Source organism: Saccopteryx bilineata, chromosome 5, assembly GCF_036850765.1.
Source record: "Saccopteryx bilineata isolate mSacBil1 chromosome 5, mSacBil1_pri_phased_curated, whole genome shotgun sequence".
NCBI classification, from domain to species: Eukaryota; Metazoa; Chordata; class Mammalia; order Chiroptera; family Emballonuridae; genus Saccopteryx; species Saccopteryx bilineata.
Genome location: NC_089494.1, coordinates 266,171,977 through 266,194,564, shown reverse-complemented (window position 1 = coordinate 266,194,564; position 22,588 = coordinate 266,171,977). Strand labels below are relative to the sequence as shown.

At 51.1% G+C, this 22,588-nt stretch overlaps 1 protein-coding gene across 1 annotated transcript in view; it reads left to right on the top strand.

Annotated features, from left to right (window-relative positions):
* The window catches only part of PDE6B (phosphodiesterase 6B), a 28,015-nt gene extending 7,465 nt beyond the window's left edge, over window positions 1-20,550 (top strand). Inside the window, exons 4-22 of the mRNA XM_066280987.1 lie at window positions 9,408-9,548; window positions 9,633-9,707; window positions 9,938-10,002; window positions 10,824-10,890; window positions 11,066-11,113; window positions 11,675-11,824; window positions 12,083-12,226; window positions 12,515-12,580; window positions 12,963-13,109; window positions 14,361-14,468; window positions 14,809-14,918; window positions 15,084-15,171; window positions 15,505-15,605; window positions 15,802-15,909; window positions 16,460-16,523; window positions 16,835-16,909; window positions 18,015-18,098; window positions 19,289-19,445; window positions 20,317-20,550. Of these exons, the coding sequence (XP_066137084.1) occupies window positions 9,408-9,548; window positions 9,633-9,707; window positions 9,938-10,002; window positions 10,824-10,890; window positions 11,066-11,113; window positions 11,675-11,824; window positions 12,083-12,226; window positions 12,515-12,580; window positions 12,963-13,109; window positions 14,361-14,468; window positions 14,809-14,918; window positions 15,084-15,171; window positions 15,505-15,605; window positions 15,802-15,909; window positions 16,460-16,523; window positions 16,835-16,909; window positions 18,015-18,098; window positions 19,289-19,445; window positions 20,317-20,378 (1,860 nt within the window). The 3' untranslated portion in view covers window positions 20,379-20,550. The remainder of the gene's footprint in view (window positions 1-9,407; window positions 9,549-9,632; window positions 9,708-9,937; window positions 10,003-10,823; window positions 10,891-11,065; window positions 11,114-11,674; window positions 11,825-12,082; window positions 12,227-12,514; window positions 12,581-12,962; window positions 13,110-14,360; window positions 14,469-14,808; window positions 14,919-15,083; window positions 15,172-15,504; window positions 15,606-15,801; window positions 15,910-16,459; window positions 16,524-16,834; window positions 16,910-18,014; window positions 18,099-19,288; window positions 19,446-20,316) is intronic.
* Window positions 20,551-22,588: the final 2,038 nt, after the last annotated feature.

Below are 22,588 nucleotides of genomic sequence, written 5' to 3'. Positions count from 1 at the left end.
CGGAGAGAGATGAGAAGCATCAATCATTAGTTTTCATTGCGCGTTGCAACACCTTAGTTGTTCATTGATTGCTTTCTCATATGTGCCTTGACCGTGGGCCTTCAGCAGACCGAGTAACCCCTTGCTCGAGCCAGCGACCTTGGGTCCAACCAAGTTGGTGACCCTTTTGCTCAAACTGGATGAGCCCACGCTCAAGCTGGCAACCTTGGGGTCTCGAACCTGGGTCCTCTGCATCCCAGTCCGACGCTCTATCCACTGCGCCACCGCCTGGTCAGGCTGAACAGAAGTTTTTAATTATAATAAAGTCCAAGTTCTGAACTTTCCCTTCAAGGATTATAGTTGAATGTTGCATCACCAAACAAACCCAAGTCACCTTGATTTTCCCGTGCTGTCCTGTAGAAGCGCTATGGCTTTGTGTTGTACACTCCAGCGGGAGGTGTTAGGGCTGGGTCTGGATACACTATTGTGCACGTGGATTGATGTTGTCACAGCCACACGAATGAACAGGAGGTCCTTCCACTACTGATCACCACTACACCCATCACACTGTCCCCGTGTCTGTGATATTGTTTCTGGGCCGTTTTATGCTGTTTTATTATGTAATGTGTCTGTTTTCACCAACACCATCTTATCTTGATCACCAGTGTTGAAGCTGGGAATATCAATCTTCCCACTATATTTTTTTCTTGCAGTGCTCTGCTTGCTAATCTGTGTGTTCTGTTTGTTTGCATTTTCATGTACCCTTGAGAATAATTTTGTCCACATCCACAAAGTAGTTTGCTGATAGTTTCATTAAAACTGCATTAAATCTGTACATCTAGTTGGGAAGAATAGGCAGGTTAATAGTAATCAGTCGTGAAGTATAATTATTTCTATATATTATTGAATTGGTTTTGTCACAATTTTGTTAAGAATTTTTGCATCTGGCCTGACCAGGCAGTGGCGCAGTAGATAGAGGATCAGACTGGGATGCGGAGGACCCAGGTTCAAGACTACAAGTTCGCCAGCTTGAGCACGGGCTCATCTGGTTTGAGCAAGCCTCACAAGCTTGAGCCCAAGGTCGCTGGCTCGAGCAAGGGGTCACTTGGTCTGCTGTAGCCCCTGGTCAAGGCACATATGAGAAAGCAATCAATGAACAACTAAGGTGCTGCAACGAAGAATTGATGCTTCTCATCTCTCTCCCTTCCTGTCTGTCTGTCCCTCTCTCTGACTCTCTCTGTCTCTGTCACACACACATACACAAAAGGATTTTTATATGTGTGTGTATGAGAGATTTTGGTCTGTAGTTTTTGTTCTTGCAATGTCTTTTTCTGGCTTTGGTATTAGGGTCATGCTGACCTCAAAAAGTGATGTGGGTTCTTCGGTTTCTGTGATCTGGAAGAGACTGTGATCACTTGGCATCATTTCTTTCCTCACTGTTTGGTAGAATTCACCAATGAACTCATCAGGCGTGATTCTTTCTTTTTGGAAGGTTATTAATTATTGGTCCAATGTCTTCAGTCATTATAGTTTTGTTCCAATTATTCTATTTCTCATGTTCAAGGTATTGAAAAATTAATTTTATCTATTCTATTTTATCTAAATTATCAGGTTAGGTGGCACTGAGTTGTTAATATTTATCATTTATTTTTTTTCCAGTTGCTTTAGGTTTAAATAGGTCTTATTTTTCTAGTTTGCTAAGATTACATGATTAGGTTTGGCTATTTTTTTGTCTTGTCACATGTGCATGTGATGCAGTAAACTTCCCCCCCAACCCTGGCTTTCATTGTGTCCCACAACTTTTGATAAGTTTTATTTCATTTTCATTTAATTCTAAGTGTTTATAAATTTCTTTTGAGTCTTCTTCTTTGACTCACATGGGGTGTAGAAACCTGTTCTTGAATCTACTTCAGAATTTTCCAGCTCTGTTTATGTTACTTTTTTTGGTTGAATTCCACTGTGGTATGAAAAAGAATGATTTTTATTCTTTCAACTTTGCTGAGATGTGTTTTGTGGCTGGGACATGGTCTATTTGGGTGAGTTCTCACATGAATGAGGAGAATGTGTGGTCTTCTGTGGCTGGATGAAGTCGTCCTCACAAAGCCATGCTATCCAGTGTTGTTTATTCCTACTATTTTCTTGATGATTTTCTGCCTGCCGATCTATGAATTAGTGAAAGAAGAGAGTTAAAGCCTGCAGCTATCATTGTGCATTTACCAATTGCTCGTCACAGTTCTATCAGGTTTTACCCTATGTAACTTCATGCTCTGCTGCTTGGCGCACACACATTAAGAGTTGTGATGTCCTCTTGGAGAAATGACTCCTTTAATCATTGTGTGACAGCCCTCGGCACCCCTGATAATTCCTTCTTCTGAAGTCTGCTTTGTCTAACATTAACATAGCTACTCCACTTTCCTTTAATTGTGTATAATAGTACCTAGTTCTCCATCTCTCCACTTTTTCCCCAATAGTTTTATTGTAGTATAAAACATGTAACGTAAAATTTAATTTGTTCACCATATTTAAGTTTACAGTTCAATGGTAGTAAGCACATTCACATGAGCAACGAGGACCACTTTCAATGTCCAGACTTTTCACATCTGGTTGTGTTCATTTTTGAGGAGTAGCCATGCCGTTTTCCCCCACGGCTGTGTGTTTCCCATTCTCACCGTTAGTGCGCAGGCTTCCAATGTCCGCACATCGTCAGAAACACTCGTCATTTTCTGTATTTCTTTTTTAGAATGGAAACTGTCCTAATGGTGTGAAGACAAATATTGTACTTGTGATTTTTTTATTTTTTTTTTTGTATTTTTCTGAAGCTGGAAACGGGAGAGACAGACAGACTCCTGCATGCGCCCGACCGGGATCCACCCGGCACGCCCACCAGGGGCGACGCTCTGCCCACCAGGGGGCCCGGCACGCCCACCAGGGGCGAAGCTTTGCCCACCAGGGGGCGATGCTCTGCCCCTCCGGGGCGTCGCTCTGCCGCGACCAGAGCCATTCTAGCGCCTGGGGCAGAGGCCAAGGAGCCATCCCCAGCGCCCGGGTCATCTTTGCTCCAATGGAGCCTTGGCTGCGGGAGGGGAAGAGAGAGACAGAGAGGAAGGAGGGGTGGAGGGGTGGAGAAGCAAATGGGCGCCTCTCCTATGTGCCCTGGCCGGGAATCGAACCCGGGTCCGTCCCCCGCACGCCAGGCCGACGCTCTACCGCTGAGCCAACCGGCCAGGGCCTGTACTTGTGATTTTCAGTCTCCTAATCATCAGTGATGTTGAACATCTTTTCACGTGCTTATTGACTACCGGTACCCTTTTGTTGGAGACGTGTCTGTTCAAGGTGTTTGCTGACTTTTAATCTGTTAGTTGAATTCTAGGAGTTCTCTCTATTTGAATATTAATTCTCTATTAAATATGTTATTTACAAATATTTTGTCTCATCCTTGGGTTGTCATAGTATCCTTTGGTGCGCAAAAGTTTATGATTTTCAGGAAGACTATTTTTTTTGTTGCATGTTTTTTTGTTGGTGTCCTATGCAAAAAGTCATTGCCAAATCCAATGTCATGATGAATTTGTTGTATGCTTTCTTCTACGAGTCTTATAGTTGTAGACATTACAGTTAATTTTTTGATCCATTTTGCTTAAGTTTTGCACATGGTGTGAGGTAAGACTCCCAGTTCATTCTTTTACATGTGGGTATCCAGTTTTCTAGCACCATTTGTTGAAAGATTGTTTTTTCCTCATTGAATGGTCTTGACACTATTGTCAAAAATCATTTGACCATATATTCAAGGATTTATTTTCAGACTCTCTGTTCTAGACCATTGAGCTATAATTTTGTCTTTATGCTGGTACCACACTGTTTTGATTAATGTAGGTTTGTAAAATGTTTCCAAATCAGGAGTGTGAGTTCTCTACACTTGTTCTTTTTCTAGACTGTGTTGCCTATTCAGGGTCTGTTGAGATACCACATAACTTTTAGGATGGTCTTTTCTGCATCTGCAAAACATCACTGAGCTCTTGCTAGGGACTGCACTAAATCTGCAATCCCTATCCAGATGGCCTAGGGCAGTATTGAGATTTAACTTTAAGTCTTTCTATGTATTTACATCCTCTTCAGTTTATTATAACATAGTTTTCATTGTTACAATAATGCTTGGTTTTAGAATTGCACGTGCATTTACTTTTACTGAGACGTGGGTTAGAGTTCGTGTCTGCATGGCTTCCTGAGTATTTATTTCAGGGAAGCTCTAGTGGCAGCGAATTCCTTCAGGTTTTGTATATTTGGGAATGTGTTCATTTCTCCCTCACTTTTGAAGGATAGGTTTGCCATATATATGATTTTGGGTTGAAAGATGTTTTTCAGCACATTGAATGTCAGCCTACTGTCTTTTGACCTCCAAAGTTTGTGAAGAGGAATCTGCTGACAAGCTCATTGAGTTTCCTTCGTATGTGCACAAATCACTTTTCTGTGGCTGCTTTTGAGACTGTACTTGTCTTTTATGTGCCTTGGGATGGGTGGCTTTGAGTTCACCCTCAATGGACTATGTTGAGCTCCTTGTGTGTTCATAGTCAGGTCTTTCATCAGATTTGGAGAATTTCTAGCCATGATCTTCAAATACTGTGTCTGCTGACACTTCCGGCCTGGATAGATGAAGCCCCCTCCCTTGGGAATGGGGTTGGGAGGGGCTCTCCTTGTGCCCATGTTTGCTGGCTCCCTTTTTATTTCATGAGCAAGGAGTGCATCCTCCTCTCAGCCAGGCCCACGTACTTAATTGCTGTAAGAATTATACAGATCATATTTGGATTCATATACGAATTGATATTTGGACTCAGAAAGATATGAATTGAACCCAGCTGGTGCAAAGTGGATAAATATTACTCTGGCATTATGGTCGTGATAAAGACATATAAAATTATAATTTTTATGTAATGTGGATAAGTCTTGCTTTTATAAATATTATATGTGGTTGGTATGATGGTAGAATTAATATAAGTAGTGAAATTACTATTGAGGAGGCAAATAGGTTTATTACTTTTATTTGGAGTTCTTCCAGTATTTTATCTGCTAACACAAATGGAGCCTCCCACCCTTTAAAAGTTTGAAAAGTCCATACCATTATACATGAAGGCATGAATTAGCAACTTTTGCATACTTTTTTGGTTAATAACAATTTTTACTTTCTGTCATTAGAGTCACATCAAATGTTTCTGTTAAACTGTATGCACAAGTAAAAAGCTCACAAAATGATTTTGGGTTTGGGGAGGAGTAGGCGGTGCAGAATACCAATTGTTAGGAAGGTATTTTATCATGCAAACGATGGTTTTGTCTGGTTATCCTGGTGTGTGCTTTCCCTGCTATCTTATAATTAGGATGTAGAGGGGACTGAGGGCAGTAATAACAATATTAGCTCCATCACAGGGAGAACTGTGTGTACGCTTTGAGCTATGAGTTTGTGCATAATTTGAGTTTCTAGGCAGAACAGTATTGAGGGTGGAAGGCAGCATGCGATTCCGGACTCTGCTTCCTGCCACGTCCACTATAGCCACCGCCCCATGTGCCTGCGGAAGGCTAGGCGGTGACACAACATCGCCCTACTTTAGGTGGTACAGCTGTGAGAACTGTATTTGTATCTTTTGATATGAATATTATATATTTGTATAATATGTATTCAGAGTATAATATTTTTTCATAATCATGTAACTGCTACTAACCAAATAGTTGGAAGAAGAATAATTTTAGCATTGGAGAACATTGGGAGCTTATATGTGGTCACCACCAAAAATGTTATCTACTATGAGAGGTAGTGGCTGTAGATACTAGTGAGACAACTGGTATACCAGCTAAGGTAGGCTAGGTATGCAGGTGATTACCCTTACTGCTATGATTATTGAGAATATTATCTCCTCTAAGCATATTAAGGATAATATTCAGCATGACCAGTGTATCAATAAGCCTCTCAGGGACACGGCAGAAGCTGTTATAGTGCAATGTGGACCAGACACTTGGTAATTATGAATTTAATCATGATTTAAAGAGTCACAATCATGTTTTCCTTTAATTATCAGTATTCAGTTCATTCTACCCCTTTTGAGTTCATTCATAGGTAAACGAACGGCTAATGGAGAAGTTAGGACTGGTGTCTGGTGAGGATGGTTTTAAGGCTGTTAGCGTGGGATGCTCAGGAAAGGGGACGAGGGGCATGATCTCGAGGTCAAATACCAGGGGTGTGATGGCTGCCAGGAAGAGTTCGTGATCTTATGCTGATCCCATTGGGTGGAATTCACATAATAGAATGGTGCAAGGTAAAACTACTAGTTAATGTTTATTATTGGAATTAAGATAATTGCATTGTTGAGCTCCAATGCTTTCTTCATTGGTGGCTTCTTTGAAGCCAACTATGACATTTTTTGTACTTACTAATAAAGGTTGTATTCTATGGCTAAAGGCTGTACCATTTAAGATGGGCATTTAAATTTCTATTAAAATTATCAATTTTAGCCTGACCGGGCGGTGGCGCAGTGGATAGAGCGTCAGACTGGGATACAGAAGACCCAGGTTCGAGACCCCGAGGTCGCCAGCTTGAGTGAGGGCTCATCTGGTTTGAGCAAAAGCTCACCAGCTTGAGCCCAAGGTCACTGGCTCGAGCAAGGGGTTACTCGGTCTGCTGAAGGCCCCCGGTCAAGGCACGTATGAGAAAGCAATCAATGAACAATTAAGGTGTTGCAATGCGCAACGAAAAACTAATGATTGATGCTTCTCATCTCTCAGTTCCAGTCTGTCTGTATCTGTCTATCCCTCTCTCTGACTCTCTCTCTGTCCCTGAAAAAAAATATATATCAATTTTAGGCAAATTTACATTTGAGCTGCAATGCTATTCACCAGGCTTGGGAGGCTTCTCACCTCCACCTGGAAATCTTCTCACTGTTGGCCACGTAGACAAGTTTGCTCCATAAAGTTGGTCTGATTTGGGGTTGTTTAGCTTTGTTAAACTGCTCCAGTTAAATCATTTTGCTCTTGGCCTGTTAAAAGAAGATGAGTAATTGTAATGGAGTATGATTACCTATATGAATAGATACATAGAGTTTTGATGAACTTTTCTTAATTTTTAAACGTATGTCATTACCTTTAGTAACGGCAGTGTTTAACAACTGGCTCCCAGAATTTGTGAACACTCAACAACTAGCTGTCATGAGATGACCACTGGGTAGTCACTGGGCTCATTTTTCTTGTCTGCCGCCTACCCTCTGGGTGTTCTGACACCTCCTTCTTGGGGTCTGAGCATCACGTTGGGCCTTCTAGAGGTCTGTGTTGTTATCTGCGTTGTTTGTTCCCAAATGTAATTGGATACCCCTCATTTTCAAGGTCCCAAGGTAACCCCTCAACATCCTCCAACTTTTTTTTTTCTACAGAGACAGAGAGAGAGTCAGAGAGAGGGATAGACAGGGACAGACAGACAGGAACGAAGAGATGAAAAGCATCAATCATTAGTTTTTCTTTGTGCAATGCAACACCTTAATTGTTAATTGATTGCCTTCTCATATGTGCCTTGACCGCGGGCCTTCAGCAGACCAAGTAACCCCTTGCTCAAGCCAGCAACCTTGGGCTCAAGCTGGTGAGCTTTTGCTCAAACCAGATGAGCCCTCACTCAAGCTGGCGACCTCAGGGTCTCGAACCTGGGTCTTCCGCATCCCAGTCCGATGCTCTATCCACTGCGCCACCGCCTGGTCAGGCCATCCTCCAACTTTTTTATGGGACCATTAACCAGAACACACTTAATGAAACCAGGAAGGGCAACACTGCAGTCTGTGGCTGACCCACACTCCTGGTGGTCCGTTCACGTGACATGTGTGCTGATGACAGCAGGCTCAGGGTCCAGAGGAATCACCATTCCCTGTGGAGGGTCCAAGTACTGAAGACTCACAGGTCAGGGGTGAGCTGCACCCAAAGGAAAACATGTGTCACTGGACACAAAGGCTTTAGTTGGATTTAGCAGGTTTACCATAAAGTCGAGATTCTACATAAGAATCTGAGTTTCTGGCTTCTCCAGAGAGGTTTGGTCCCATCTAGACATAATCTATAGCAGTCAAGACAGAAACAGCTCAGGGTCCACCCACAGAGGAGAGGAGATTTGGGCAGGACCACTGTGACTGACAAAGGGACAAGGCACAGGCCTTGAGTGAGGCCACTAAGATGAAGTTCTAGGACATTCAGGAGTCAGCCTGCTCTCGCCTGACCTCACAACTTGTGGTCAAGTGAAGAAACACTGAGACTGTGTACATCCTGAGGTTGGGGACAAAAACGGGTGCTGTAGAGAATCTCGCTCCACGGGGGCTGGAGGAGGGCCTTCCAGAGATGACGTTGGGCTAAGACGCCAGCCTGGGCTGAGGGCTGTTAAGGCAGAAGACAGAGCCTATGCAAAGGCCCTGTGCTTGCTCAATGTGAGCACTGAGGACGCAGGGAAATGAGAGAGGTGGGCACAGCAGAGTTGGGGCCATGCCACCCGGAAAGCCTTGTCCACCAGTGGAGACCGGTAGGCAGATGGGGGATAGGGCCACACCACTGGGAACACTGTGGCTACACGGGCAGTGGGCTGCCTCCTGTCGAGAGGACTCCAGGGTAAGTGGGGTTTCCAGAGTTGGCTCCTCCTCTGACAACCGGGAGCTGCAGAGGGCCCTGAGAGGGGCTGACAGGAAGGGAGCTACACAAGAGACATTCTTTGAGGAGGAGGGGCCCAGCACCATGCAGTGCTCTCACAGGCCAGAAGATGGGTGCGGAGGGGGTGGCAAGGCGGGGCCTGGAGGTGACCTGCCTTTGGGCACCAGCTAAGGAAATGAAGAAAATGGGGAGGGGAGCCCCACGGAACTAGTCTGAGCCATCAGCCCTGGACAGCAGCCTGGGGTCTGCGGGGGTGGATGTCCAGGGCACGGTCAGGCCAGGGCCTCAAGGGGCGTGTCAATATATCGTTACTCTCAACTCTTTTTGCTGAGACCACAGAAGGGTCTGACATCCAGGAAACAATGAGCTCATATTCTCAAAGCCCCGCTACGCAGAATCTGATTATGGAGGCTGGCTGGTCAGGTCTTTGCCTTTCCAGCTTTTCAATCGATTCCAATTTTCAGCCACACTCACTCACTAAGCCAACATGAGGCCAGCACCAGGCACTGAAGGGCAGGCAAGTGGCCAAAGCCCAGAGGCCTCACCTTGCAGGAGGTTCCCAGGGCTGCAGGGTCAGGTGCGTGGATACAGCCCTCGGTGGGGGCGCTCTTTAGAAACACCATTGGGAGGGGCACGTGGGTTAGTGACCTGCTGGGTTCTGTGGGCAGATGTGTGTGCATGTGTGTGTCTCAGGTATAAGACTTTATGCCCGGGTGCTGCTGCAGCCAAACAGGTGTGTGGGTGTGAACACAGCCCACAGTGCGCCACTCCCGTAGGTGCTGCTCTGGTCAGCCAACAAGGTGTTTGAGGAGCTGACAGACATTGAAAGGCAGTTCCACAAGGCCTTCTACACCGTGCGGGCCTATCTGAACTGTGACCGATACTCAGTGGGCCTCCTGGACATGACCAAGGAGAAGGTGAGACCTCCGCTCCTCCGGGGCCCTTGGCCAGCCTGGTCGCGCTGGGTGCTGACTCACTGACGCCCTCTCCTCTCTGCCTAGGAATTCTTTGACGTGTGGCCTGTTCTGATGGGAGAAGCCCAGCCATACTCAGGCCCACGCACACCTGATGGCCGTGTGAGTCAGGGAGGGAGCAGCTTGCACACCCCGGTTTCCCCAGATCCAACTTCAGGGCAGGAAGGGCCTGTCCCAGCCCAACCCAGGAGTGGAGAGGGAGCGGGGGTGGGGGTGGGCTGTGGGGGTGGGGAGGGGAGTGTGGAGCCAGGAACAGACACCTCATCTCCCAGAGGTTCCCATCAAGGTGCTGGCCCGGGAGTCCCTCATTACTACTGTGGTTTGTTTCTCAGGAAATCATCTTCTACAAAGTCATTGACTACATCCTCCATGGCAAGGAAGACATCAAGGTCATCCCGTAAGTGCCTGTGGACAGTAGAGGGCGCCACACTGAAGGGTGGGGAGAGCGGCTGACTCACTGACCTGGGAGAAAGTGAACAGGGGGAGAGGAGGGTGGTGATGGCCAGAGGCACCATGAACATCAGCGGTGGATGTCCAGGGGGTCAGGAGACCTGTTCAGGTGGCCCGGTCAGCAGCAAGTAACCTTGGAGGACCTCAAGGTCTCATCGTGGCTTGCCCAGCCACCCTGGGCAGGTGGAGATCCTGGAACGGAAGCGCCGATTTTGTATACCTAGCTGCGATGGGACAGGAGGGGACAATCGGCTCAGTGAGCAGTACAGCCTGGTGGAGCTCAGGACAGGACCCCACCCCAGAGAGACTGGGTCCCAGCCCTACAGCCACCTGGCCATGTGGTCCCAGGCCCCACCTGTCAGGCCCTTAGCCAGCAGGTCCCACACAGGGGACCTGGGGTTCCTAAATCAGGGCCAGGCCCACAGAGCAGGTGACCAACACTCAGTTCCAGAGTCTGGGATGTGGCCCCTGTAGGGGAAGAGGTTCCAAAGGACCAAGGGCCTCAGCTTAGGCAGAGAAGGAGGACTGAGGCAAAACAGATGTCCCAGCCCCCTCCTCCCTTCCCTAGGATGTCCCAGCCCCTCTCCTCCCTTCCCTAGGACCTCCCCTACTTCCCCTGCCCCACCCCACCACCCCAAAATCCCTGTTCCACCCAGAGCTCAGGGAATGGAACAAGTGTGAACACACACACTGCACCACAATCACAGACACACACACCCTTCACAACCCTGGTGTCTGGTCCATCTGAGCCTCTGCTTCTCTCCCCAGCACACCCCCGGCTGATCACTGGGCCTTGGCCAGTGGCCTTCCAACCTACGTGGCAGAAAGTGGCTTTGTGAGTTCCCTGCGGCCCTGCCCTTGCACCCCGGCCTTCCCACCAGCCTGTGTGTCTCTGCCAGCTCCTTGCTCTTGGCTTTGCCCATGTAGAAACCCCCCAGGGTGAACAGTGTTTTCAGAATCATACTGTCTATTTGGCTGCTTCAGCTGAAATTGCTTTCTGCTCCTTTCAGATCTGCAACATTATGAATGCCCCTGCTGATGAAATGTTCAAATTTCAGGTACCTATTTGTTAAGAGAAAAATGCATTGCACTTAGGAAAGAAGACAGTGTGATTCAGAAATGATGGTCTAAATTGTTTTTTTGCTACTTAACAACCTCAAAGTCTCAGTGACAACAGCAAACACATATCCCAGGCTCGTGTGTCTGTGGGTTAGCTGGGTACGGCTGAACCCAACAAGGGTTCAGGGCTCCTTCCCGTGTCTTCCCCCGGGCACACATGACCAAGGCTCTTTTCTGGAAGAGGCTGAGGCTCCTCCAGGAGCCTTTATATGAAATATGTCCATATTTCACTGGCCAGGCACCAGCAGCATTGAGGTAAAACTAGCTGCATGATTGTGGGGCACGAGAGCCTTGTAAGTGGGACCTTGTTTGACCGATGCTGGGACAATGCACGCTGCCCCTGTGGCACAGGGCACAACCCGAACATGGACGGACAGTTTTTATGCGGGCAGAGGAGGGGACTGAACAGACTCCAGAGGAGCAATGACCAAGACACTGCAGTTTGAGAGGCCAGGGCCAAACCCCGAGCAGCGGTCACCTCTGGACTCCTGTCCCCGCAGGAAGGCCCCCTGGATGACTCTGGCTGGGTCATCAAAAATGTCCTGTCCATGCCCATCGTCAACAAGAAGGAAGAGATTGTGGGGGTTGCCACATTTTACAACAGGAAAGATGGGAAGCCTTTTGATGAACAGGACGAAGTCCTCATGGAGGTAAACACCTGTCCCTGGTGCTGCTCTGACCGTGATGCTTGTGTGACAGCACCGGACACCCCACCTGCTCTCACCCCCTGACCCAGCACTGGGTCCGAGGAGGGTGGGGACCAGGCGGAGTATGAGGCCCCATCCTGGAGCCAGGGGGTCTCTGGTGGGTACCCCGCTTGCCCTGTTAGACGCACTCATGGCACTGGGAGCCTGAACACCCGGATAGCGGATACTCTTCAGTTGGGTGACACACTGCTCTGTCTGCAGTCCCTCACACAGTTCCTTGGCTGGTCAGTGCTGAACACTGACACCTATGACAAGATGAACAAGTTGGAAAACCGCAAGGACATCGCCCAGGACATGGTTCTGTACCACGTGAAATGCGACAAGGACGAGATCCAGCTGGTCCTGGTACTGCCCCCATCCCTCCTGGGCTCCTCCCTGCCCCGTGGGGACACATGCACCCAGGAGCTGTGGCCCATCCTGGAGTCCCACACGTTCTGCACCGCCCACAGCGGGTCCCTTCCTGGTGTCCAGTCTCCTTGGCTGTAAGCAGGGGGTGACCAGCACCTTCCTGGCTGTGCTGTGAGGACTCCAATAGTCAGGAGAGAGGCAGGGATACACAGGAATGTGAGCCTACACAAGGGTATAGAATCTATAGATAACACTGTCTCATAACACATCTATTTTCTCTGTCAGCCAACAAGAGAACGCCTGGGGAAGGAGCCGGCCGACTGTGAGGAAGAGGAGCTGGGGAAAATATTGGTCAGAATCTGACCCCCACCCAGAGGCGGAGGCTGAAAGGGCCTGAGGGTGGGGGGCAGATGTCTTTATTCCCAGGACGCTAAGTGTGCTTAAGCGCAGTGTTGTCCTGTGATGTCGGCTGCTGTCGTGTACATGCACATCTTTGCATTTGTTTTCTTGACAACATCACTGTGTCTGGCCAGTTGGGCAGGTTCTTGTTGTTGGGCCGCAGGTGTAAGGAAAGGGGAGGAAAGGGGCTGAGCCATCAGGGAATCCGTGTTCCAGGCTACAGGCCAGAGCGACCTGGAGGCAGGCGTCCCCGGAGGGTCGTGGGAGGAGAAGAGACGAGGAGCCAGGGGGCCTGGTGGGCCTGCCTCTCTCAGCCCCACATTCCTTCCCACAGAAGGAAATACTGCCGGGGCCCACCAAGTTTGACATCTACGAGTTCCACTTCTCCGACCTGGAGTGTACAGAGCTGGAGTTGGTCAAATGTGGGATCCAGATGTACTACGAGCTGGGCGTGGTCCGGAAGTTCCAGATCCCTCAAGAGGTGAGGGTCGTGGTCAGGAGGTGGAGGGACACAACCAGGGGCCTCAGATTCCCCCAAGAGGTGAGGGTCGTGGTCAGGAGGCGGAGGGACACAACCAGGGGTCTCAGATCCCCTGAGAGGTGGAAGGGCCTGGAGGGGGTCCCAGGTCCCCCAGGAAGTATGGAGGGGCCTGGTCAGGGGTCCCAGCTTCCCCTTGCAGTATGGGGACATAGTCAGGTTTCCCAGAGCCACCAGAGGTGGGAGACACGTGGTCACGGTCCCAGGTTCTGCAGGAAGTTTGGGGCCGGCGTGTTCATTACAGAACGGACAGCGCAGGCCGGTCACACGGGCAGTGAATAGTTGGAATTGCCTGGAAGGAAGGACTGCATGATGGACAGATGGCTGGATGACCGGACAGAACATTTGCTAAATAGGAGGAGTTCCAGGCAATTTGATCATTGAATACATCACTGGGCAATAGTGGGGGTTCGGCTGGGCAGAGAGGGAACAGAAGCAGCCCATCACCTGTGAGGACATGCCATCCTTTCAGCCGGAATGCAGGCCCTTGCCAACACCTGGTGTGGGGGTGGTGGCCCCACGCTGCCAAAGCTCTGTTACTGTCCTGCGCTTTCTCCTTCACACCCAGAGCATCTGCTCCCCACCACCCACATAAGAGGACCATCTTTCCTCATGCCTCTACATCAGGGCTGCAGGTGGCATTTTCAGGAGACATCTGATCAAATACTAAGGAAAAACCCAAAAGAAAAAACATATAGAAAATATTAACAGAAACAAAATTATTTTCAATAATTTTCTGGCCCTGAAAATCACAGAACACTAAAAGGCTCGCCTGGGCCTACATTCTGCTGTCCAGAGATAACTGCCCTTCACCTCCCGGTCCCCCATCCCTCTCTGGACCTTTAGCCTCCATCTTATTTCTCCTCACCTGTACCAGGGGCCCACAAATCTTGCTCCACTCAAATACCTATGCTTTCTGTGGACCTTTTATTCTAAAATACCCCAACCCCCTGGCTGGAGTCCTCTTCCCAATAAATAGAATAGTCCTCTTCCCAATAAAAAGAAATAGAATGGAGACTCCAGAAGTCCCCAGGAAAGCTGGAGCCCTTCTGAGCTGAGCATTAACTCGTCAGACTGCGGTAGCCCTCATCCACTGGGCAGATGGGGGGAGGCTTGTCCAGGGAGCTGAGGAGACTGAATGTGGGGTGACCTTCAACTAACGTGTTGGCGGGACTCACGTCTCGACCTCTGCAGGCCCTGGTGAGGTTCCTGTTCTCCGTGAGCAAAGGGTACCGGAGGATCACCTACCACAACTGGCGCCACGGCTTCAACGTGGCCCAGACCATGTTCACACTGCTCATGGTGCGTGGGCGGGTGGGGGCACAGCGCCCCGGAGCCAGGATGGGTGGCAGGTCCCCCCACACACACACATACACACGAACCACATCCACCCACCCAGGGTTGTGAAAACCTCCTTGTTCCAAGGACAGGCCCAGGGTGCTAGAGGTGGGGGCTCCTCGTGTAGGACGTGGGGCCTTCCAGGGCAGAGCAGTGGTTGCGCCCGCCCACGCAAGAAAGCAGTGGAGGGTTGTGAGGGGCATTGGGTGAGGCCGAGCCCCCACGTCTACCCCATGGAGCAGCCACAGGAGGGTGGGCGAGGGTGCTGGCCAGGTGTCAGGAACATGGGCCTCTGTCTCCGCAGACGGGGAAACTGAAGAGCTACTACACAGACCTGGAGGCCTTCGCCATGGTGACGGCCGGCTTGTGCCACGACATTGACCACCGCGGCACCAATAACTTGTACCAGATGAAGTAGGTGGCACAGGGGTGTGTTGGGGAGGGGCTGAGGAGAGGCCTCGGTGCAGCCAGGCTGGGGACGCGGGACTCTCGGAGGGGCTGCAGCGCCCACAGGGCACCCTCTCTCGGCCACGTTGGAGGCTTCTGACCCCTGCTTGTTTCTTCATGAACCTGTGACAGGTCCCAGAACCCCTTAGCCAAGCTGCACGGCTCCTCGATTCTGGAACGACATCACCTGGAGTTCGGGAAGTTCCTGCTGGCGGAGGAGGTTCGTGTCCCCGCATTACTCAGGGTGGCATCTCCCGGCGGATGACTGCAGCGCGCACCCTGGGCAGCGGCCAGCGCCCCGCGGCCTCCTCGCCGGACAGGAGTTCCGACCGAGCGCCAGAGGCCCGTAGGCCGGAGAGGGGTGCAGGCCCAGCTCCAGCGCAGCATGAGATTCGCGTTCGGAAGTCTCTCACGCGGTGGGTGGGCTCTGTCCAGTAGGAGGTCACCTAGGTCTGGTGCTCAGGACCCACGAGTAGAAGTCGGCCAGCAACGCCCGCACCCTGGGTTTGGAAGACGGTCCCAGGACCGTCCTGAGACCACACCCCTCCCGCAGAGCCTGAACATCTACCAAAACCTGAACCGGAGGCAGCACGAGCACGTGATCCACCTCATGGACATCGCCATCATCGCCACAGACCTGGCTCTCTACTTCAAGTGGGCTCCGCCCCGCGGGACCCCCTCCAGGGCCGGGGCTGCCAGGAAAACTCCTGCGGCCCCAGGCGGCCAGGACTCTGTCTGGTTCCTCTGCTGGAAGGGTGGGGGTGGGGGGTCGGGAACACGCGTGCGGGCGGGTGTCCTGCCTGGGGTGACGGGGTGAGGTCGACTCTCTCCACTTGTTCTTGGGGTTCAGGAAAAGGACCATGTTCCAGAAGATAGTGGACGAGTCTAAGAACTACGAGGACAGGAAGAGCTGGACGGAGTACCTGTCCCTGGAGACAACGCGGAAGGAGATAGTCATGTGAGCAGTCGGGGGAGGGGCAGCTGGTTACTCCTGCAAACCTCCTACAGGACCCAGACACCAAAGGTCCCCTCACGTTCTTTAGTAAGAACAACACCTCTCTTGCTGGCCTCGAGGCCTCAAAACAGATGCTCCATCTCGGTCCTTATTTTCAGGGAAACACTGAGATTTGGGGTCAGACAGGCCAGCTCCTTAATTTGTGGACTTTGGCAAAAGTTGACTCACTTTAGGAGCCTTCGTTCCTTCATCTGCAAGGTGAAGATTCAGCTTCTCCCTCAGGCCTGTCCCAGGAATCTGATAAGGAAGTGTGTGTGTGTGAACCAGGCACTTAAAAGGCACCAGATAAATACTTGCTGACATCAGTTTGTGGCGCAAGGGGGAGGGGACAGGAGGCAGAGGTGGAGAGGGTGTGCCCTGGCTGATCACTTCTGGAAGGACACGGGGCTTGGACCTCTGCCCCATGGTCACCAGGCCACGCAGGCAGGAAGGAACCGGGGTGGAGAGGGAGGGAGGCCAATCTGGGCCTTCTTGTAGCTCCATCTGCTCACAGGGCCATGATGATGACGGCGTGTGACCTGTCTGCCATCACCAAGCCCTGGGAAGTCCAGAGCAAGGTCAGAAGTCACGTGGGGCGCGACCTCCCTCCTTCATGGGACTGCACCTAGGGGGAGCCTGACATGGGGTCAGACCCCTGGTTTGCAAGCAGTGTTGAGGGCACTGCCCTGCTCTGGGGCTGGTCATCAATGGCTGCCATTGTGGAAGGGGCCTCTGCGCTAGCCATGGGTTGGGCCAGCCCACACAGCCGGGCTCCCAGAGGGTCCAGGGTGGAGGAGCCCAAGGGCCTGGAGCCTCCTGGCAGGTTCTCAGGACAATTTCTGATCAAGTGCTGAACTCCGTGGGATGACTGCCTTTTCTGTACCTCCAGGTCGCTCTGCTGGTAGCAGCTGAGTTCTGGGAGCAAGGTGACTTAGAAAGGACAGTTTTGGATCAGCAGCCCATTGTGAGTGTTGCTTCCAGAACCCTCTGTCCCCATTGTGGCCCTTGAGAGCCTCAGTCCTGGCTTGGTGCAGACAGGGGAACCCTGAGCCTCCTGAGGTCCTAGGGCCTTGATCTCACTATGTGGGTCATATAAATTTAGGTGGCTGAGGATATGAGTAAAGCTGTAATGCCCATGTAGAGATAGAAACTGGCAGAACCAAGATGTGGCTTATAACTTAGAGGCTCCATTAGCCCAGACAGTTCTGCAGTGAACCCATGAGAAAGTGCTGGGTGAGAGAGCCAGGGGCTAGAGTCCAGGGGCCCATACCATGGTAGATGGATTATGCTGGTGTCTATGGGTCACCACTGTGGAGTCAGGAATATGCTGCTCAACCACAATGTCACCTGCATAGGAACCAAAGGGAGAAGGACAGCATAGTGGTATCTAACAACAATGTGAAAGGGGTGGAAAGAGGGTTTGTCTCACAAATCAACTCCAGTCAGTGAACAGCTATCTGAGAACAGGCTTGAGAAGGCCTTGGGCCAGGTACAGGTGGCAGGAAAGGGTGTGCTGACCAACTAGCAAAGTCTCCTGGGGGAAGGACAAGTAGCTGGTTGTCCCCTCTGGGCCGGTCCTCTAGGACCCTTCCTGAGCTCACCCTCACCATGCCAAGCTCCAGACCAGGGGTAGCTGTGAAGAAGAGACTGACAGGAAGCAGCTTGGTGGGTCCGGAGTGTGTGAACACCAAGGACAGCTCCTCGAAGCTTGCCTGGGGTTCCCCTCCGGGAACTGCGGGTCTTGGCTCAGCACCATGGAGAGCTCCCGGGGAGATGGAGGGAAGGGCAGTTCTCCTGGACAATGGGTGACGTAGGACAAGCCAGCACTGTGGACGCTGACAGGAGTGTCTAGGGTCTGATGGCTCAAAAAGGCATGGGGCCTCCTGGCTTTCCCCTTCCTAGGGCCAGCGTCTGTCAGGCAGGCTGGGCCCTGGGGCCAGAGGGTCCAGCTCCTTCCAGTGTGTCTTGGTGAAGATGTTCATCTGAGTGGGGTGGGGCTATCCTGGTGCTTGAGGACGTGTCTAGCAGAACTGCCCCCAGCCCTGCACTGTGTCCCTTTCCCCCCAAAGCCGATGATGGACCGGAACAAGGCGGCCGAGCTCCCCAAGCTGCAGGTTGGCTTCATCGACTTCGTGTGCACCTTCGTGTACAAGGTGAGTGGGCGGCACAGGGCCAGCGGCTCCAAGAGGACAAGGCCTTTGTGGGGCCACCAATCGCTCAGTGCCACCCTCCTCACCTCTTCACTTAAAATCCGAAATCTTCAGTATCAGCCCAACTGAATCCCTCCCACCTTCACCTCGCCTGGCCAGCTCCTCAGCTCTCGCCAGGCGTTCTCCCTTTTGATGTCCTCTCAGTCACCTCAAGGTCTTGCCTCAAATGTCCCTTCCCCAAAACCCACCTGGGCACCTCCCAGGGCCTGAACATTGTTCTCGGAGCCCTGACCACAGTGCATCTGTGGCCTCATTTGCTGGCGTCTGTGAACCCTGGAGAACAGGGGTGGGTCCCCTCAGAGCTGAGTGTGCTGCACCCAGCAAACACTTGTTGCATAACTGACAGGCAACAATTGGACACCAAAGACATGGAGCTGTGATGTCACAGCTCAGGGGACTGGCCAAGGACATGGGAAATGTGACTGCCCAGCCCCTTCCCAATGACGCCAGCATGCCCATCTAAGAGGCTGCAGGGCAAACCCCATATTCTGAGGAGGATGCTCTCTGGTTCTGAGTGACGTCATCCCTGACTGGACCATTCCCACCCACATCTTGGCCCCCATGTCACCATACTTCCCTTCACTGAAACTCGAGCCGCTTTTCCTGCCTCCACAGCTGAAGTGCCAGGGTGGGGGTGGGGAGCAGGACCAGGATATGCACTGCAGTCCCAACATCACAGGTCACAGCCCCACTGTGGTATCCCTTCCCCAACTGCACCCACACACGCACAGCTTGTGTGTCCATGTGCATGTGTGATGTGTGTGTATTGTGTGTGGTGTGTGCTTGTGTGTGGTGCATGTATGAGACAGTAGCACAGGACTTGCATGTCTGCCCCTGTCCCTTGTAACTGACATTTTCTACTCTATTCTTGGGATCCTTGCCCCACTACAACTGCATGTGTCATAAGCATTTACACCCGCAGCTCCCATTCTGATTTCAAGAACGCAGACGCCTTCTCCTTTTTCACAGCTCTGCTGGGAAGTGGCATTTCAGTGGCCCTTCCTCCTCCGCCAGGCAGGCCCCTCAGGGTTCTCCTCAGCGCAAACCAAGGGCTGAGGCATGGGGACATGACCCATCCCATCTGCCCAGGAGCAATCGGGAGGGGCCGCCCAACATCTCGGTTCCCTCTCTAGGAGTTCTCCCGCTTTCACGAGGAGATCCTGCCCATGTTAGAGCGACTGCAGAACAACAGGAAAGAATGGAAGGCCCTGGCTGATGAATATGAGGAGAAAGTGAAGGCCCTGGAGGAGGAGAAGAAGAAGCAGGAGGAGAAGACAGCAGCCAAGAAAGGTCTGGGTCCATGTGACTCAGGATGCAGATGGCGGGTTGGGCCCTTAGCTAATCCATAGTCAGAGTGTGTGAAGAGACAATCAGACAACAGGACTGAATTTGGAGAAAAGGCAGACTTCAGACAGCCCTGCGGTTAACGCCCCTGGGTTCCTCACTGCAGAGGCAGCCACAGGGGGAGGCCCGTCCACGGAATGGGCCTGCCGATAGAGCAGCTCCTAAGCCTGGATGGAAAGGACTTCCTCTTGGTCCTCGCCAGAAAACTATCTCATCTTCTCCAAGGAAGTAATAATTGAGTGTTCATTCCTTTATGAACAGGAGAAAGTCCTACTAAAATATCATGAACTCTTAACAGATATTTTGTTCAAAGAACAGTTCCCTCCCAAGTAATTCAGAAAATCTATCTATACTACACACACAGGGGAAAATAAGAGCGAGGAATCGAGTGCTCATAACATCTCCCTGCGCTGTGTCGAGTGTGTGTTTACCTGCTCGTGCTACGCTGTGGGAGTGTGGCTGCACTGGAGCAGCTCAGCGCACCCCAGACTGGCACCCGTGACAGTGTCCCCTGGTTTCCACTTGGCCACCTCAATGCCAGGACTTTTTTTTTTTTTTTGCTGTTCCCTGCAATTCCTCGGATGGGGAGGGAATCAACATAAATAAGGCAGTTTCAGGGTTGTGGGAGGCCAGGGCTGAAGTGCCACCAAGGGCTAAGATAAAAAAGGCCAAGCCCCTGTTAATCGGCTTAGGCTGACCATAGATGCCTGGCTCTGCCCTTTCTCCTGCAGGGCTGGTAGAGGACACACGAGCCGACCAGGAGCCTGGCTGGGACTCACACAGCTCCCACTAACCCGTACTGTGTCTTCTCTTGCAGGAGGCACAGAAATCTGCAATGGTGGCCCAGCACCCAAGTCCTCGACCTGCTGCATCCTGTGAGCCACTCGTGGGATCTGATGGCTCCCTCATATCCCTGTGCCCACTGGGACTCGGTCTCTAACCACTTGATACAAGAGGTTAGGAAACCTGAGAAAATGACTGGAGACAATTTTGGGTATTTTAAATATTTTTAAGGTGTTTGTTTTTATAAACTAAAGCCAACTACAAATTACAGTGTAGCCTAACCTACACTTTCACTCATCCATCTTTGGATACATAGTAATACCAGCAACCTTTGAAAGTCTGTGCGTGTATCTGAAGCACTGGGTGTATGAGAACCTCTGCACATGTATTTATGTGTATATGGGTAGGTAGATAGATACAGACACTGTTTCCCATCTAATTTAGGAAACATATATGACCAGAAATTTAGAATAAAATGAAAACAAGTTGCCCTTTTTTTTCTGTGGTGGAAATTACAGCAGAGGGCACATAGTATACAACCAATTACAGAATTCTGGCAGAAACGTGAAGGCTGTGAGTAGCCCAGCAATTAGTGAGCTGTGCAGAAATAATCTGTAATAAAGGCTCTGTATGTTGTTGCTCATGGACCCAGAGGTCAGGGCAGGCCTTCCAGTTCATGTCATCTGCAGTCCCCTTACTGCAACGTCACATGCCTCCAATGGCTTAATGTCTGAACCAGAAAGAAAGGCATAGTCATTTCCAAACTAGGAGACAGGACATACTTGAGACAGGCAATAATTATCTGGCAGAAATTAAGGACTTTTTTTTTCTTTTCTGAAGTTGGAAACAGGGAGGCAGTCAGACAGACTCCCACATGCGCCCAACTGGGATCCACCCGGCACGCCCACCAGGGGGCGATGCTCTGCCCATCTGGGGCGTCGCTCTGCCACAATCAGAGCCATTCTAGCGCCTGAGGCAGAGGCCACAGAGCCATCCTCAGCACTTGGGCCAACTTTGCTCCAATGGAGCCTCAGCTGCGGGGGGGGGGGGGGGGGGGGGGGGACAGAAGAGAGGGGGAGGGATGGAGAAGTAGATGGGCGCTTCTCCTGTGCCTTTGCCAGGAATCAAACCCGGGACTCCTGCACGCCAGGCTAACGCTCTACCACTGAGCCAACCGGCCAGGGCTAAAATTAAGGACTTTTAACACCTAATGCAAGTTCCAAACATCTCCTCCTGCCCCCAACACTGGATGACACTTAACCTCATGGTTAACTCTTCAGCAGGGGTTTAGGCCAGTTCTTACAAGGCCAATCCAGATGCCACTCAGGCCCTCCCTCCATGACTCCAGCAGGGACAGGATGGGGTAGAGGACAGGCACTACACAGCCCAGCCTCACAGGACAGAGCGTTTCAGTTTGTCTCAATGGTCAATGATACCTGCTGACAAGGTTGTGACTGGGGCCCAAGCCACTCCAGGTTCACAGAGGAACTCGGCACCAGCTGACTGCTCTAGGCTGGAACTCACCAACCTCACGGGTGGGCTCACTCAGCACCCTAACCAAACCAGAGCTTCGAAGTGCTGGTACACTACTTCCTATGTTCTTTTACACTTGCATGTGAACTCACTGTACAATGAAACTGGGTGAGAAAAAGCAGAACCTGACTGTCCCCTCAGGTACCAGGGCCCAAGCAGCACCCTGTCCTGGTTCTTGGGCCACATTCCCTCCCTGGGATCAAAGAAAAGTATCATGAAGGGGCCTGACCAGGCAGTGGCGCAGTGGATACAGCATCACACTGGGACTTGGAGGACCCAGGTTCAAAACCTCAAGGTCGCCAGCTTGAGCACAGGCTCATCTGGTTCAAGCAAGGCTCACCAGCTTGAGCCCAAGGTCACTGGCTTGAGTAAGGGGTCACTCAGCCTGCTGTAGCCCCCCGGTCAAGGTGCATATGAGCGGGCAATAAACAACTAAGGCACCGCAATGAAGAACTGATGCTTCTCATCTCTCTCCCTTCCTGTCTGTCTGTCCCTCTCTCTCTTATCTCTGTCACAAAAAAGAAAAAAAAAGGAAAGTATCATGAAGGGGAGGCTGGAGATCCACTTCTCAACTCTAAGGGCATCAGCCCAACCCCACCCCCATATTTGCACTGTGGCCCCCTCAACCCCCGGCCCTGCACCTCTAGGACTAGGCCACATTAGAGAACAAAAGGTCACATAGCACCATGATGTCCAGTCTAACTGTGTCTCCATTACAAACTGCACCCTTTGGGGCTCCCACCTGGATGCCCCAGAGAACAGGTGACAGAGTA